This window comes from Artemia franciscana, chromosome 12 (genome assembly GCF_032884065.1).
Source record: "Artemia franciscana chromosome 12, ASM3288406v1, whole genome shotgun sequence".
Taxonomy (NCBI): domain Eukaryota; kingdom Metazoa; phylum Arthropoda; class Branchiopoda; order Anostraca; family Artemiidae; genus Artemia; species Artemia franciscana.
The window spans coordinates 32,681,313-32,696,399 of NC_088874.1; the positions used below are offsets into that span (position 1 = coordinate 32,681,313).

The 15,087-nt window shown below is 35.6% G+C and overlaps 1 protein-coding gene across 2 annotated transcripts in view; it reads left to right on the forward strand.

The window, feature by feature from the left end:
* Window positions 1–5,090: 5,090 nt before the first annotated feature.
* The window catches only part of LOC136034007 (E3 ubiquitin-protein ligase NRDP1-like), a 28,810-nt gene continuing 18,813 nt past the window's right edge, over window positions 5,091–15,087 (forward strand). For both annotated transcript variants that reach the window (XM_065715051.1, XM_065715052.1), the window contains exons 1-2: window positions 5,091–5,241; window positions 12,891–13,027. In XM_065715051.1, the coding sequence (XP_065571123.1) occupies window positions 5,152–5,241; window positions 12,891–13,027 (227 nt within the window). In that variant the 5' untranslated portion in view covers window positions 5,091–5,151. The remainder of the gene's footprint in view (window positions 5,242–12,890; window positions 13,028–15,087) is intronic.

A 15,087-nucleotide genomic window follows, 5' to 3' on the forward strand; every position in this document is an offset into this window, starting at 1 on the left:
TTTAATTTTTCAGAAATACCCCCCCCCCCCCCAACTACCCCAAAGAGATCGGATCCGTTCCGTTCATGTCAATCATCTATCTAGGACTTGTGTTTATTTTTCCCACCATGTTTCATCCCGATCCCTCCACTCTAAGTGTTTTCCAAGTTTTAGGTTTCCCCCTCCCAACTCCCCGCCCCCGTCACCAGATCCGGTCGGGATTTAAAATAAGAGCTCTAAGACACGATATCCCTCTAAACATCAAATATCATTGAGATCCGATCACCCGTTCGTAAGTTGAAAATACCTCATTTTTTCTAATTTTTAAGAATTACTCCCCCCCAACTACCCCAAAGAAAGCGAATCAGTTCCGATTATGTCAATCATGTATCTGGGGCTTGCGCTTATTTTTCCCATCAAGTTTCATCCCGATCCCTCCACTCTAAGTGTTTTCCAAAATTTTAGGTTCCCCCCCCCTCCAACTCCCTCCAATGTCATCAGATCCGGTCGGGATTTAAAATAAGAGCTCTGAGACACAATATCATTTCAAAGATCAAATTTCATTAAGATCCAATCACTCGCTCATAAGTTAAAAATACTTCATTTTTTCTATTTTTTCCGAATTAACCGGCCCCCCACTCCCCCCCAGATGGTCAAATCGGGAAAACGACTATTTCTAATTTAATCTGGTCCGGTCCCTGATACGCTTGCCAAATTTCATCGTCCTAGCTTACCTGGAAGTTCCTAAAGTAGCAAAACCGGGGCTTTAGGTTTCCCCCCTCCAACTCCTTCCAATGTCATCAGATCCGGTCGGGATTTAAAATAAGAGCTCTGAGACACAATATCATTTGAAACATCAAATTTCATTAAGATCCAATCACCCGCTCAAGGTTAAAAATACCTCATTTTTTCTATTTTTTCCGAGTTAACCGGCCCCCCACTCCCCCCCCAGATGGTCCAATCGGGAAAACGACTATTTCTAATTTAATCTGGTCTGGTCTCTGATACGCTTGCCAAATTTCATCGTCCTAGCTTACCTGGAAGTGCCTAAGGTAGTAAAACCGGGACTTTAGGTTTTCCCCCTCCAACTTCCCCCAATGTCATCAGATCCGGTAGGGATTTAAAATAAGAGCTCTGAGACACAATATCATTCCAAACATCAAATTTCATTATGATCCAATCACCCGCTCATAAGTAAAAAATACTTCATTTTTTCTATTTGCGAATTAACCGGCCCCCCACCCCACCCCCCTCCCAGATGGTCAAATCGGGAAAACGACTATTTCTAATTTAGTCTGGTCCAGTCCCTGATGCGCTTGCCAAATTTCATCGTCCTAGCTTACCTGGAAGTGGCTAAAGTAGCAAAACCAGGACCGACAGATCCACAGACAGACAGACCGACAGAATTGGCGATTGCTATATGTCACATGGTTAATACCAAGTGCCATAAAAAGTAAAACTAATATGCAAATTTCATTTTAATTATTTATGTACGGTGAGCCAAAATCAAAACATACATTAATTCAAAACGTTCAGAAATGAAATATTTTTTTTTTTACTGAAAGTAGGGAGCAACATTAAAACTTAAAAGAACAGAAATTATTCCGTATATGAAAGGGGCAGTTCCCTCTTCAGCGCCTTGCACTTTACGTAAAATTTTGACTCTTTCTCGCAACTGTACTTTTTAAAACAATACAAAACTTTGTTCCTAGTAATTTTTGTCAGTTTGTGGTTTCCCTTATTTATTTAATGTGCTTTTTGGTCGGTTGAAATCTCATAGAAGATGTGAATATTCAAAGAACATGTTGAAATTATTAATTGACTTTAATTTTCCTCGTGTTTGGCTTTAATTAGCTCTTTGATTTTCTCTGAAAAGCTCGTTTTGTGCTTTTTCCTTAAAACTAATAGCTAAAAAACTGTAGTTTTTTAGTTTTTTTACAGTTTTTACAAACTGTAAAAAGTTTTTGCTAAAAACTGTTTTTTTACAGTTTTCCTAAAACTGTAGGCTGTTTTGAATGACTTTTCTTGTGTAATGTTTTCCTAACTAAGAATGCCTGGTGCTTTTGCTTAATAAATTTACTTCTTTTTCATAACTCAGTTTTTTGGTAAAAGTTAAAATCCCATTTGGCCTAATAACTCAGAAATAAACCGGCTATTTCAAATTAGCCTAACTTGAAAATACCTTCACTTTTTATATCGGCCGTAATAAATTATCGAATTGTAAAATGTATTGACGTCTCTTTGTTTCAGAGAATAGCAACTATTGAAACATTTAAAGGTAAGAAATAGTTGAAAACCTGATTTAGTCCAGTTTTGTAAAAGACTAATTTGAATATCGAAAGATGTTGCGACACTACAAGTTTTTAGAACAAAGCCCAAAAAATATCGAAAAAAACTAGTTATTTAACGAGAGCCTAGAGATTGGCTAAAAATTTTGAGAAGGGACGGAACAAAAACGGTTTCTAAACAATTCACTATTAAAGCCTAAACAAATAAAACACAGAGATCTAAAAGACCTTGGAGTTGTCTGGTGAGGAGATCAGACTAAAAAGGAGAGGATCTTTGGTAAGTAACCTCTCTTTAACTAAATATGACAACCACCAGTCTTGTCTCAATTCATTTAAATGTAAAGCTAAAACAGTAATATAAAACCTTTTCTTCACTTTGGTTAAGCTGAGATATCCTTTTTGTGTTGAACGAGTTTTTTGACCCTAGTTTTTAAGGGTCAAGGGGAATTTCCCCCTTTTTGACCCTAAATTTGGTCAGAGCTGTGTCTTCTCCTTTGGAGGACTTACAAATTTATCTTATCAGAGCATCGAGTCTTTAGGATAATCTAAAGTGGCTCTTGGATTTATTCTGATTTATAATTAAGGTATTTCATTAAAGTCTATTCTGATCACAGCAAAATGCTAGGACCACCCTTTAAATAGATCAGGTCCCTTGTTAGATTTTCCTCGACAATGAGAATCCATATATTTAAGCCTGCGGTGTGCCGAGTCCCGAGGCCCGGCGTCAAAGTTGTTGGGTTCCTTGTACTATAATGAAAAAAGAAATCACCAATGCAACAGCACAAACACATAAAAAAAAGACAGAAGGAGAAATAAATATAAATAATATATACATAAGGAAAGCAGAGACAAGTCAAAAAAATTTTGGGTCATCTAACTTAAAATTTCCAAAATTCCGAGTTCCAGCAAATCAGAGAATATTTTTTCCTCTCATTGTCACAGTTATAATTTCAAGATTAAGTTTTTCAGAATAAGTTCACAGTCCTGGGCCTATCCAAGTCTATTTAATTTGGCGTGCTATAAAATGTTGTGTCCGAAACATTTTTAACATAAGTTGTTAAAAGTTGAGTAAGAATCTATTAATGCTTCATTTGCCATGGACTAAATGTTTTTGGGTCCAGTCCTACCTTAGCAATCTGCGCGTGTACATAGGAGAAGATCCGTTGAACGATATCGTGGTAAATTTCGGTGTGCCACAGGGATCGATCCTAGGTCCACTGTTATTTCTGATTCATGTGAATGACCCAAGTCGCGTTCTGAACCCAAATTTCAGGACCTCACGGTGCTGCAAACTCTGCTACGGTGAAAACACTTCAAATAATGACAACAACTCTAGTGAGCTGCTGGCATTCGCCGACGATACTACAATGGCCTCCTGTGAATCTGACATGACGTCACTCCAGAGAAAACTAGAGATTGTCTTAGAAGAAACTTACGTCCTGATGGAGGCAAATCGATTTGTAGTAAATGTCGACTAATCGTGTGTGCTATTCTTTTCAAGGATTGGAACTATTCATCCAGAAATAACTGGAACTACGACTTCTAGAGGAACGATCAGGCGGCCAGAAACGGGTTTTGCAGAGGTATCTAGGTGTATTCCTTGACGAAAACCTCTCCTTTCTAAACCACATCCAGGCTGTTGAGCTGAAACTCTCTCACAATCTTGGCATCATCAGGAAACTGAAGCACGTATTTCCTCAAAAAACCCTTCGTCTACTTTACAACGGACTTCTGAAACCTCACCTGCAGTATTGTGCCATATTTTGGCAGTCAACCTTCAAATCACACCTGAAGAGACTTGACTCAATCCGCAAGCGTGCATTGAAAATTATTGGAAATGTAGAAGTGTGGAACATGCTTCCAAATTAGCTGAGATGTAGAAGCTCCCTCGGATCTTTCAAAAATAATTTAAATAAATATTTAGTTAAAGGTCAATAAGTGAAAGATAAAAAAAGAAAGATAAATTAAATTAGATGAAGTTTTGATTTTTTAGTTTATTTAGGTGAGGTGGTTGTACGTCTGGGGAGGGAGGGAGGAACCCTATGGGTAAGATTAAAAAAATATATAATGAGGAGGCGTGTGGTTGTGTCGAAGAGTGAAGTGGGAGCCGTACTGCGTGTTAGTGAAGAATCTTTTATGTTTATGGGTCTTGACGTGAGTTTTGTCACAGAGCAGTGTATTTTAAGTTTAGTTATTTCCTTTTTTTAATTAAACCCAATTGAACCTTGTATGCAGAATCTTGAAAATTCTAGTAGATATTGTAATTGCAAGCATTCAGATACTTCCTCCCCTACATATTGCGTGATGAAGTTCATAATTTAGTATGATGAGCGGCTCATTTTATAATAAGCCAATCACATAGGAGATCACGTAGGGAGTAGGGAGAGTTTTCAAAATAATCGAAAACTCTATATTCCTAACATCTCACTAGCCAATTGACGGTGTCATCAATATTAAAAAATGACTAAAAGACAACAAACCAATATTGGTTCAATAAGAGAGGCATACTTACTCTCGCCGTTTACTCCTGCCAAATTAAACGAACAGTTGGAAAACTATAGGTTCTATCACTATCTACCCAAGTTCTACTGCCATAGTAATGACGCATGGACGGATAACAGATAGACATATCTATTAACTAATGATCTAACCATATTTTATACAATCCTAACAAAGGGGGGTGGATTAATGCCAGATTTGCTTCTCACTCATTTGGACTATCTGTATTGGCTTTTTTCTACAATTAACCATGACATGGTGCCCACAACCATTCCATTTTAATTCAAATAAACAACCGTAAGACAACTAGAAGCGCTGCAAATTGGAGAAGAAAAGATTATTTTGACCATATTAATACAACGCCATTGAAAAGCAAGGTCATGAAATGGGAATAGATGTGGCTAGATTTTGTGGAGAAGTTGATCGAGATCTTCTTTGTCCAATTTGCTCTTTTGTTTTAGAAGATCCTATCCAGGTGTGTATGCTGCGCAGAATTAATAGGCTATGGACACAGCATAAGCCACTTTAAATCTCAGTTTTGTGAGATAACGGCTTAAGACCCATTATAGTTCTTAGTTTTCAGTCTATTCTAATATTTTGCTTAGAATCCTGATTTACCTCTTAACTTCAAAACCTTTATTTATTTAGAAAAATATCTATCACACTATCAGTACCTGGGGCCTAATTAGCCTACTTTTTAGGCATAATCCTTTTTCTACTAATTCTCCCTCACCAAATAGGCAAAATTCTCTTTCACATTTAAAGTTTTGGTAAAATTCTAGTCCATTGACTTCTTGCTATCTTGGAAAGTTGTTGGGCTAGAGAATTGAAACTTTCAGGGATGTGTCTACAGGCTGAAGTATATCCTGGGAAGGTATTTTAAAGTACCCACCTCCACTCCTTCTCCCTTTAGAGGGCCCTGAAATTTGCCTGCATGACAGGTCTATACCTATTGAAATCTTGACAAAACAACATTTTACCTTAATTTTCAGTTATTAGTTGCCTTTTCTCTGCCTTTACTTCTGAAAATACAATTCCTGTTATTTGAGTAGAATTTTGAGCCATATCAACATGTTTTTTTCAAAATTTTGGAAATGTGTTTGCATATCTTTAAAACCTTTTAAAATGGAATTGAGCAAAGTTATGAAGCTGAAAACAATTTTGCTGTACTTCAATTAAGCAGAAGATCTATTTTGCAAGGTTTCACTTTTATAACACACATATTTTTAAAGGTCATCAAAGGTCAGGGCCCTCTAGAGGGAGAAAGAGTAGAGGTAGTTGCTTCAAAATACCTTCCCAGGACATACTTTAGTCTGTAGATTCATCCCTGAAAGTTTCATTACCTAATCTGAACCCTTTCTGAGATAGCAAGAAGTCAATTAACTAGAATTTTACCAATGTTGGTATTACTGGAACAATTTTTTGGGGTCATGAAACTATTGTTAATAGATGCATTTTGACTTTTTGAACATCTTTTCTATCTTGAAAAACTACTGCAAACTCACTCAAAACAACCTAACCTAACAAAAATTGTCTCTAAAAGCCATAGAGCAATTTTTGGTCTTAAAACATTAGCAATTTCAAATTTCCAATCAATGAAAACAGAAATGATTGCAATTCTATATGTATAAATACAAGAATATTTGGGCTGGAAAAACTCCATAATGGTGAGTTTGTGGTAGTTTTGCAAGAGAGAAAAGATGTTCAAAAAGCCAAAATGCATCTATTAGCAATAGTTTCATAACCCAAAAAAATTGTTTCAGCAGTACCAACATTGACCCATCTAAGTCTCCTTATTGCTAGTTGCAGCTATTAGCACAATTCTATTGACCCAATAGCACAATTGTAGAAATGTAGAAATTTAGCTGAGTTGTACCACAATATAAAAATGTTTGACTCTAAAAATCAAATGTTATCTCACAAATTGGGAAATTCTTCAAAGGATTTAAAATTATGCATCCACATGGGTTTGGATGTATGCTTTCAGTCAACTGGACCATTAAGCAGTTTCCCAAATTTTGGGAAGGATTTGACCTGTGGCAATTTCGTTATTGAGGTGTTAAGAATTCTTTTTGTGTGTGCAATGTTTTGCATTGACAAAACTGACCAACAATTTGTTGAACAATTTATTGAGTGTTCTAACTCAATAAATATAGCTCTAAAATTTAGTAAATCTCCCAAAACTTTTGTTAAGGCTTTGGCAGAACATATTTTCTATCACCCTGATAAAAACATACAATTCAACAATAACCATTTTAACAATAGAGGGTTTAAAGAGTGGACAACATTGTCCTTAAAAGTAAACCAATTGCCAATAAAGGTAATAAAGTTATACAAAATCACCAGGAGACTAGATTAAATGCAAGATCTGGAAGAATTGCAGCAGTAGGAGCAAGCAATAGGGTAATTCTGCACAGTGGCAGATCCAGGGGGCACCCCCCCCCCAATCCAAACATGGTGGTGGAATTGTGGTTAGGACTACTTGTTCTGGTTTGGGATGAAAGTTTTTTTTTTGGTAATTGGTTCTTAATAGTGGACTTTCTAAAAAGTTTTTAATTATTAAGACTGTTTCTTTTTGCAAATAAGTTTGAAACAAAATTTTAGTCACTTTGTATGGTCTCTGATAGGTTTTACTACTGTCACATACCACCAAAAAGTATTCAGTTAAATTTAAGTTTATCAAGTGAATCTGTCCATATTACCACAGAAGCCAACTAGGAGGCAAAAATGTTCATTTCATAATAACAAGGAGGGGAATTGTAAAATCCTAACTTCTGTAGGCTGTCAAAGTGATATTTCAGGATTGAGCTCTCACAACAGGGATGAAAAGCAAAATATTTACTTCTTTTTACTGTCAAAAACTTGTTTTTGAGTCTTGTTATGGCACTAAGGCAAATAAATTGATATCATTACTTGCTTTGGCTGTCTGTTTTGGTTTTTTGGGTTTGCTTTTTTAGCAAAGCAGGGTGGTTTTTACAACGTTGTCGTTTTTTAGGGGATTTGTGTAATAGGAAGTAAATGTATGAGAAGACAAAAAATTATTAATTTAAGTTTTGGATTTTGGTGAGGAAATGGTGGCCACTTTACTGCTTATTTTCACCTTAAACACTTCACCCCCTTCTCCCCTTTATATGCCTCTAGATTGAACCAATACTAATTAAATCTAAAAAAAGGAAGTATGTTTAATCAATATTTCTTGGAATAAATTTTTACATTCAAAATCAATGGTTGTTTTGTTTCAGGATTTGTTCTTAAATAATATGTAGAAAAGTCAAACTTTAGTTCATGAGGAAAGTGGTAACCTTTTTTAATATAGAAGGATATTGTTTTGATTTAAGTTTTAATATTTTTTCTTATATTTAATAAAAAAAACATGTATTTCATTTTATTTCTGACAATTAAACCATAATAGAAGATTCCTTGCCCACTCCTATGTAAAAAGGTTATTTTAGTTTTTGTCCCAAGTTTTCCCAGCATTGAAGACACCTTGTTTTGTAAAGCCAAAATATGTATGCTGCTTTAATTTTTTCTCATCCTTCCACTGGCCATAGTCCTGTTTGTATCTTCATTGTGAAATTTCTTTTTCTCCCTTTGTTGTTTCTTTAAGTAATTTTATCCATAACCTCTACTTCATATCCTCTTAATGTATATTTTAGTATAGTCTTTTTAATGTAGAAAAAAATAAGCTAACTAATTTTAGACTTGTCTTAAGTTTTAATATTTCTCCTTATTTTTAGTTAGAAAAATTAGCATTTTTTTCTGATAATTTTTAGATTATGCTAGGAGATTCCTTTTCCATCCCTGGTAAAAGGTGTTTAGGAGGAGGCAATTGTTGCTTTCTAATCTTTTTAGTCACTGAAAAAGGGCACTAGAACTTTTTAACACTCCTGGGAAAAACAACAAGCCAACACACATCTGCCATCTTTTATCCAGCAATAAATACAAAATTTTCCGTTTTTATAGATTAGAGCTCAAAAACTCATCAGTAGGGTACTTTGATATACTGGATCTGAAGGTGAGATTTTCATTAAGATTGCTTATATTAGGGGGGGGGGGTGTCTTCCTTCTTTTTTTTAAATCTGGGAAATTTCCTCAGGTCTCCAACTTATGAAGAATATATCTTAATTTACTGAATTTTATGTATTTGGAATCAGAATAGAATGGAAATTCTTTTAATGTATTAATCATGATCAATATACCCTTTTGTAGAGTTTTGCGTACTATTGGGACAAGTTGCTATTGGGATTGGCTTGCGTTTGCTCCCCCCCATAAGATACCACCCCCCTGCAGCTTGTTGGTCTCTAATCACTTTGAACTTAAAAAATGGACTTTAACTCTCATTTCCTAATTTGACAAGAACACCCTGAAGTCTCTGCAATGAAAAGGTGGAGGTGTGGATGACGAAGGGGTAGTCCTGCTCTACAGAATAAATCCTGCTCACTTTGGGGTTTAATGTTACCCTTTAATTTCATAATAACAGCATAGACTGGAAATATTCCCAGAAATCACAAAGGAGTAGATATTAATTTCACATTTTGATTCATGTTTAGTAGTGCACCAGTACTATTTCTGATTAGTTGATGAGAGTGGGCAATTACTTACAGTGTGATTTGGTCATTACAATAGTAACATCTAGGAAGTACTTTCTGAAAGGTCTAATTTTAAAAAGCTTGTATCCCAAACACAAACCATCATTTATAGCTTTATTTAAGGCAGCATCATCAAGAAATTCAAAACAGAAGGATCCATAACTGTCAATTTTAGTTGCATCAACAAGACCAGAAATCATACTAATAAGCTCAGATTTTAGCACACCAGAAGGGATATCACTCACAATACCAAGCACCTTTTGATTAAGGATATGACTGGACACCTTAAGCTGACTAGTTGTAGTGGTGGCAAAAGTGACGGCTGAGGCTTTATCATGGGTATGAGCTACCCATCTTTTCTTGGCAGGATCAGTTCTCACACTTACATCGCCATTATGACCATCCAGGGTATCAAGGGTCCCTTTAAGCTCAATAGGATCTTTGAGGTCAGTGAGTGGATATCTTAGAATAACTGCATAGGATGGTTTTGAAGAGACAGAACACTCTAGCATTATCAATGGAGGATGGTCAATTGTTGCAGGCTGGAGAGTTTTCACACACTCAGACACAGAGCATAACTCAGACCAACAGGAGTTCATATGGCAAGTTAATGCACAAAAAGCATTGGGAGGAATGAGTGGCACTTCACAGGGATGGCAGATAACAAAGACTGGCAGACCATTATCATCAGCATTGAACTTTTTGATAATATTGATAATATCAGAGACACTGTTGATAAACGTATTTTCACCCACTCTGATAAGCTGAATTCCTCCAGGATGGCGAACCTGGAAGGTTTGCCTCCTCACTTCAGAAACTTGGGCAAGCATAAAAAATTCAGACATATGTTTCTTTATAATATCTGGAGAAATGCCTTTTCAATACCATTTTGGACAAAATTCAAAACAGCACAATAAACGAGCGATCCAGCAGTCCACGCCATCAGCACCAAATGCTGAATAAATACTGAATGAAGGAACCTAGGAACAAGGGAAGTGTAAGATACCCCTCAACTTTCCCCTGCAATTTACGGGTAACTTATTACGGCTGGTACAATACGTTGCTTGCAGGAGGTTTCTACTCCTCTTCTGCTTGTTCCCAGTATGCTTCTTAATGATAAGAAGTCAAAAATGGCCCTATAAAAAAGTAATGGAAAAATTTTACAGCACCTTAATTAAATGAGCAAGAATGAATAATATAATCTATTATTTCATTTCTTGTGAAAATTGTATAATTGCTGAAAGTCACTGGATTAATTGACAAACATATTACAACATTATGCCTCACTATAATCCCAAGCCAATTGTTGTTACGAAATGATAAATTAGTTCACTTGAAAAATTCACTGCTTTAATAATGTTCATAAGATATCTGATTTTAGATGTGTCAAACAGAGTCAAACTAGCTCTTAATGCAGTCTAATTAAGTATGACAGCACTAGACCCTTAAGGTGAAACTGGCAGTGCTGATCCCTGTTTCGTGGCCCTTCAGCCTTGACGGGCTTGTAATGTAATAGCCTCCTAAGGCTTTTAATGTAAACCATGCAGACGAATGGTCAGCATGCAAAAAAATCTTTATATATTGCCTATAAATACAAAGCACAAAGAAAATACCAATACAATGCAATCCTTAATTTATATTTTGCAGCATGTCGCTATTGATGACATTATCATGTTTCCATACAGTATTATCTGCATTACAGAATCATTTCAAACAGTACTTATTGGTGAACAACCGGAGATCACTGCCTGCATCAAATTTTAAGAGCAAATACAAACTTTGTCTCCTCAAATGGACTGTAAGTTGCCACTCCTACAGTCTTTCTTAGGCTATAGTCAGGCCTATCTTAAATTTTGGAATATGTCTTGCACCCCCTTCTTTTGAGAAGGATAGTAGCCTAATGAATGGAGTTCAGAGGTGTGTCTAGAGATCTATAGCTGGCCTAAATCATATTTCATACAACAGGTGACTGGGGTGTTTGCAGCTGCCAAAAATCATCTTTCAACTTTGCCATAGAGACATTAGGCTGACCTACAAGAATGATGCACAACTAATAACCCTTTTACCAAACATTCAAGACGCTACGCCCCCAAAAAATACTAAAATGTCATAATAATAATCCACAAATGTGGTTATATATCTTCTCTGAGAAAGAATACCAAAAATAGCTCAACAACAAAAATACCGTCAAAACTATTGCTTAAAGACTACTGCTGTCAGGGCAAGTTTTGAAACTTGCTTTAAAAAAAATGACATAAGTGGAACTCAAACTCATAGCCTCCTAAAACAGACAACACAAACTTCTTCATCATAACATCCCATCGATAATCTTTATAGGCAATTTACCCACTTTTTTGTCACTTTGCTACTTATAATTACAATGGTCTTTTTTTGTTGCTGGGAGATTCTTCTTCTTGGAATGCCAAGCCTTTTGGAGTCCACTTAGGTCTCCCTTTGGCTTCATGACGATTTTCAATCTGCAGGTGATGATGGATCAGGAATAAATCTTGCTACAATCTATATGATCTAATCGCAGATATTATTATGTCTTAGGTAAATTTGGTAAGGAAATCGAAAAATTTTTTGTATAGATGTTTTTCAGTGTTATCTGGTAGACTTGAGATTAGCAACATACTGATGTCAGGCAGGAGATTTGCCCCAATGAAAAATCTCCTAATATTGATTACTCCCTGCTGGATGCATTGACATGCAAAAATCAGGCGGTTCAAGGATCCTGGAATAGAATTGCAAAGTCTGCAATATGGATTGGCTCGTTTGTGCCAATTAAACTTCTTCTTTCTCAAGATCAAAGAATTGCTTTTGATTATATAATAAACCATTTTATTTGCCCTTGATGGAAATAAGGATGGAATGGCCTTTTTTTGAAGAAACTTTTCTTCTGTGTTTGTCTGAAAATCTAGGCCTTCAAATTGGGGTTAATTGGATTATACAAGGAGCTACCAGCTAGCTGATCTGCTACCTCATTATATTTGATGCCTTGTGTCTAGGGATAAGGGGAACTTGACTTCAATAAGGTTATTTTGGAGACTGGTTAATTGATCTCTAATTTTGCTCAGATCTGTATCCAAGGCACTCCAATGGACATGATCAATGAGCTGAAGGGCGTCTCTGGAGTCTGAGAGTAATACTACTCTTTTGGATGCTGGTGGATTAATATTGATTAAAGCCTCTTTTATTGCTGATGGCTCTTTCGTGAGGATGGAAGTATTATTAGGAAGTCTAGTTTTTATACTCAGTGAATAACTTGGGATATCAGAAGCAGAGCCACATTTGCTGCCTTTAACTGAGCCATCAGTATAAATTTGGAGAAAATCTGAGTACAAAGTGGTCATTTTCTCATGAAAAAGGGCCTGAATTTGGATAGGCAGGTAATTTGTCTTTTGCATGGATAATAACTATAGTTATACATGTGGAGGTGACATTTGCAATCATGGGGCAAATATTCTATTAACTTTATTTCAATTCTGATTGTGTCCACATATGCCTCTATATATTTATTTTTATTATATTCAAGGTTCCAACATGTGAACATGCGTTTTGTAAAAGCTGCATTTTTGAGTGGTTAACAAGAAGCCAGACTTGTCCTATAGATAGGACAACTATTGATGCTCTGAAGCCTGCTCCAAGGATTATGAGGAATTTTCTTTCAAGGTATTTATTTATTTCTATATATTGCAAATACATACAAACTGATTTATGAGAGACCAGAGACAGGACAAGTTTTGCTAAGTTTTTTTTTTCTTCTTTTTCTTCCTTGCATCTACCAGCAGTTTCCTAAGGTATCATTTTCTGCTTCCAAAGCAGTTGACACAGGAGCGAATTATTTAACACTAATTGTTTAAAATTGTTGGTTCTATCATTCTTATTTGGTATATGTTGTATGCCTGCCTCTGCATTGCCATGTTCTTTAATAATATCTGATAAATTTATCTCACGAATTTATGATGTTAAATCAAGATGATGCTAGGTCTTTTGCGAAATTGTGGCCATCATTCTTTAAATGGTAATGAGTGACTTTCATCTTATTTAGACGTAATTGTTTTTCTACATTTCAAGTTATCATAATTATAATCATTATTGTTGAGTATTTTTCAAGAATTAACTTAAAAAGAACAGTTTTTATAGTGGAAGCAAAGAGCAAAATTGTAGCCAAAGAAAAAAATGATTGTTTTGCAGTTTATGCAACATTTATTTGCAAAACCAACTCAAATAAAGTGACTTGTCATATTTTCTGAGATTTGTGAAAAACTAGCACTTTATAAAAACAATAACTCAATGTTAAAAACAGAATGTTTTCTCAGAAGTAGAAAGCCCTTACCTAGTCTTCAAAGTAAGACTTATTTTTACGGCTCTGCTGGTTTATTAAGCAGTTTTTCTCCTTTTTTCTACAGTTGTTACGGAATATAATACTCTTGATTTTCATATAACCAAAACAATTCATATAACGGAACAAAAGGAAAATAAGAAACAATGGAATTGGATGGCTTGCAGGAAATACGAGTACTCGATCTGCCTGTTCCCAGGAATTCAAGGCCTATAGGCCGGCTAGTACCTATATGGCTCTTGACACTCGTTCTTGGTCTCTTTTCTGCACTCACTTTGCTCTCTTCAAACAATATTATTATCCACGAGAAAACCAATTATGCTTTTGTACAAGTATCTTTTCCGTTTTGTATTATAATTGGCTTTAAATAACTCGTCGACATCTTTATTCGTCTTCAGTTTTTCAACTGTACGTTTGATATTTGTTACCAGGTAAGCTGTGCTTTAGCATTACAAAAATATGTGTTGTAAAGTCTCATGCACCTTTAAACAAAATCTGCAGTGTGGGTCGTCCTTTTATTCCATTTTTATTCTTCCTTTTTTAAAATCAGAGAGTTACTCTTTATTATGAAATGAAGAACATTAGTTTCCCGAAAGGGGAAGATGACAATAGGAGGTAAGAACCGTTTTCTAGGTATTCTATGTTGGGTTGTGTCACGTAGAGTGAGAAACGGGGCATTGCTAGAAATGGGTGTATCAGCTGTAGAAATTGCCAACAAATCAGCTATTTTGTTAAAGTGCATACCCTGATGATTTGGAACGTGTTGAAACTGGATGATAATATTTCTCTGTATAAGATCAAAGAGAAAGCTTCAATGGCAGCACAGATCTAAGTAAGGTGCTGATTTGTGCACTTTAGAAATCAACTATAAAGCTGACTTTGAGTCTGGAAAGACAACGCACTTTTTTGATAGTGGAGGTTTTGCTTTAACTACCTCAAGTGCCTCAATTATAGCTTTAATCTCAGCAGTCAGGATGGAAGATCCATTTGGCCGCCTTGTCCAAATATTCAAAAAATAAGTTTGGATTGTAGGAAATCTTGTTTATCATTTAAGACTTTCTGTTTGAAAACTACCTTAATCTGAGTGGGGAGAAAAACTTGACTTCTTAAGCATTATAAGCACAGTGCATACTTGAATAAGATTAAAAACTTCCATTAAAAAAAAAAACTTCCATTTTAGATGCTGAAGATGTAAAATGCAACTCACTGCATCACTATTCCAGTTGCATCACTATTATCCACTATTATCACTATCCAGTTGCATCACTGCATCACTATTATCCACTATTATCACTATCCAGTTGCATCACTGCATCACTTTTCTGGAAACTTGTTCAATGAAAAGAGAGTGGATATGCCAGCTATTATTCATTGTACAATTGTTCCT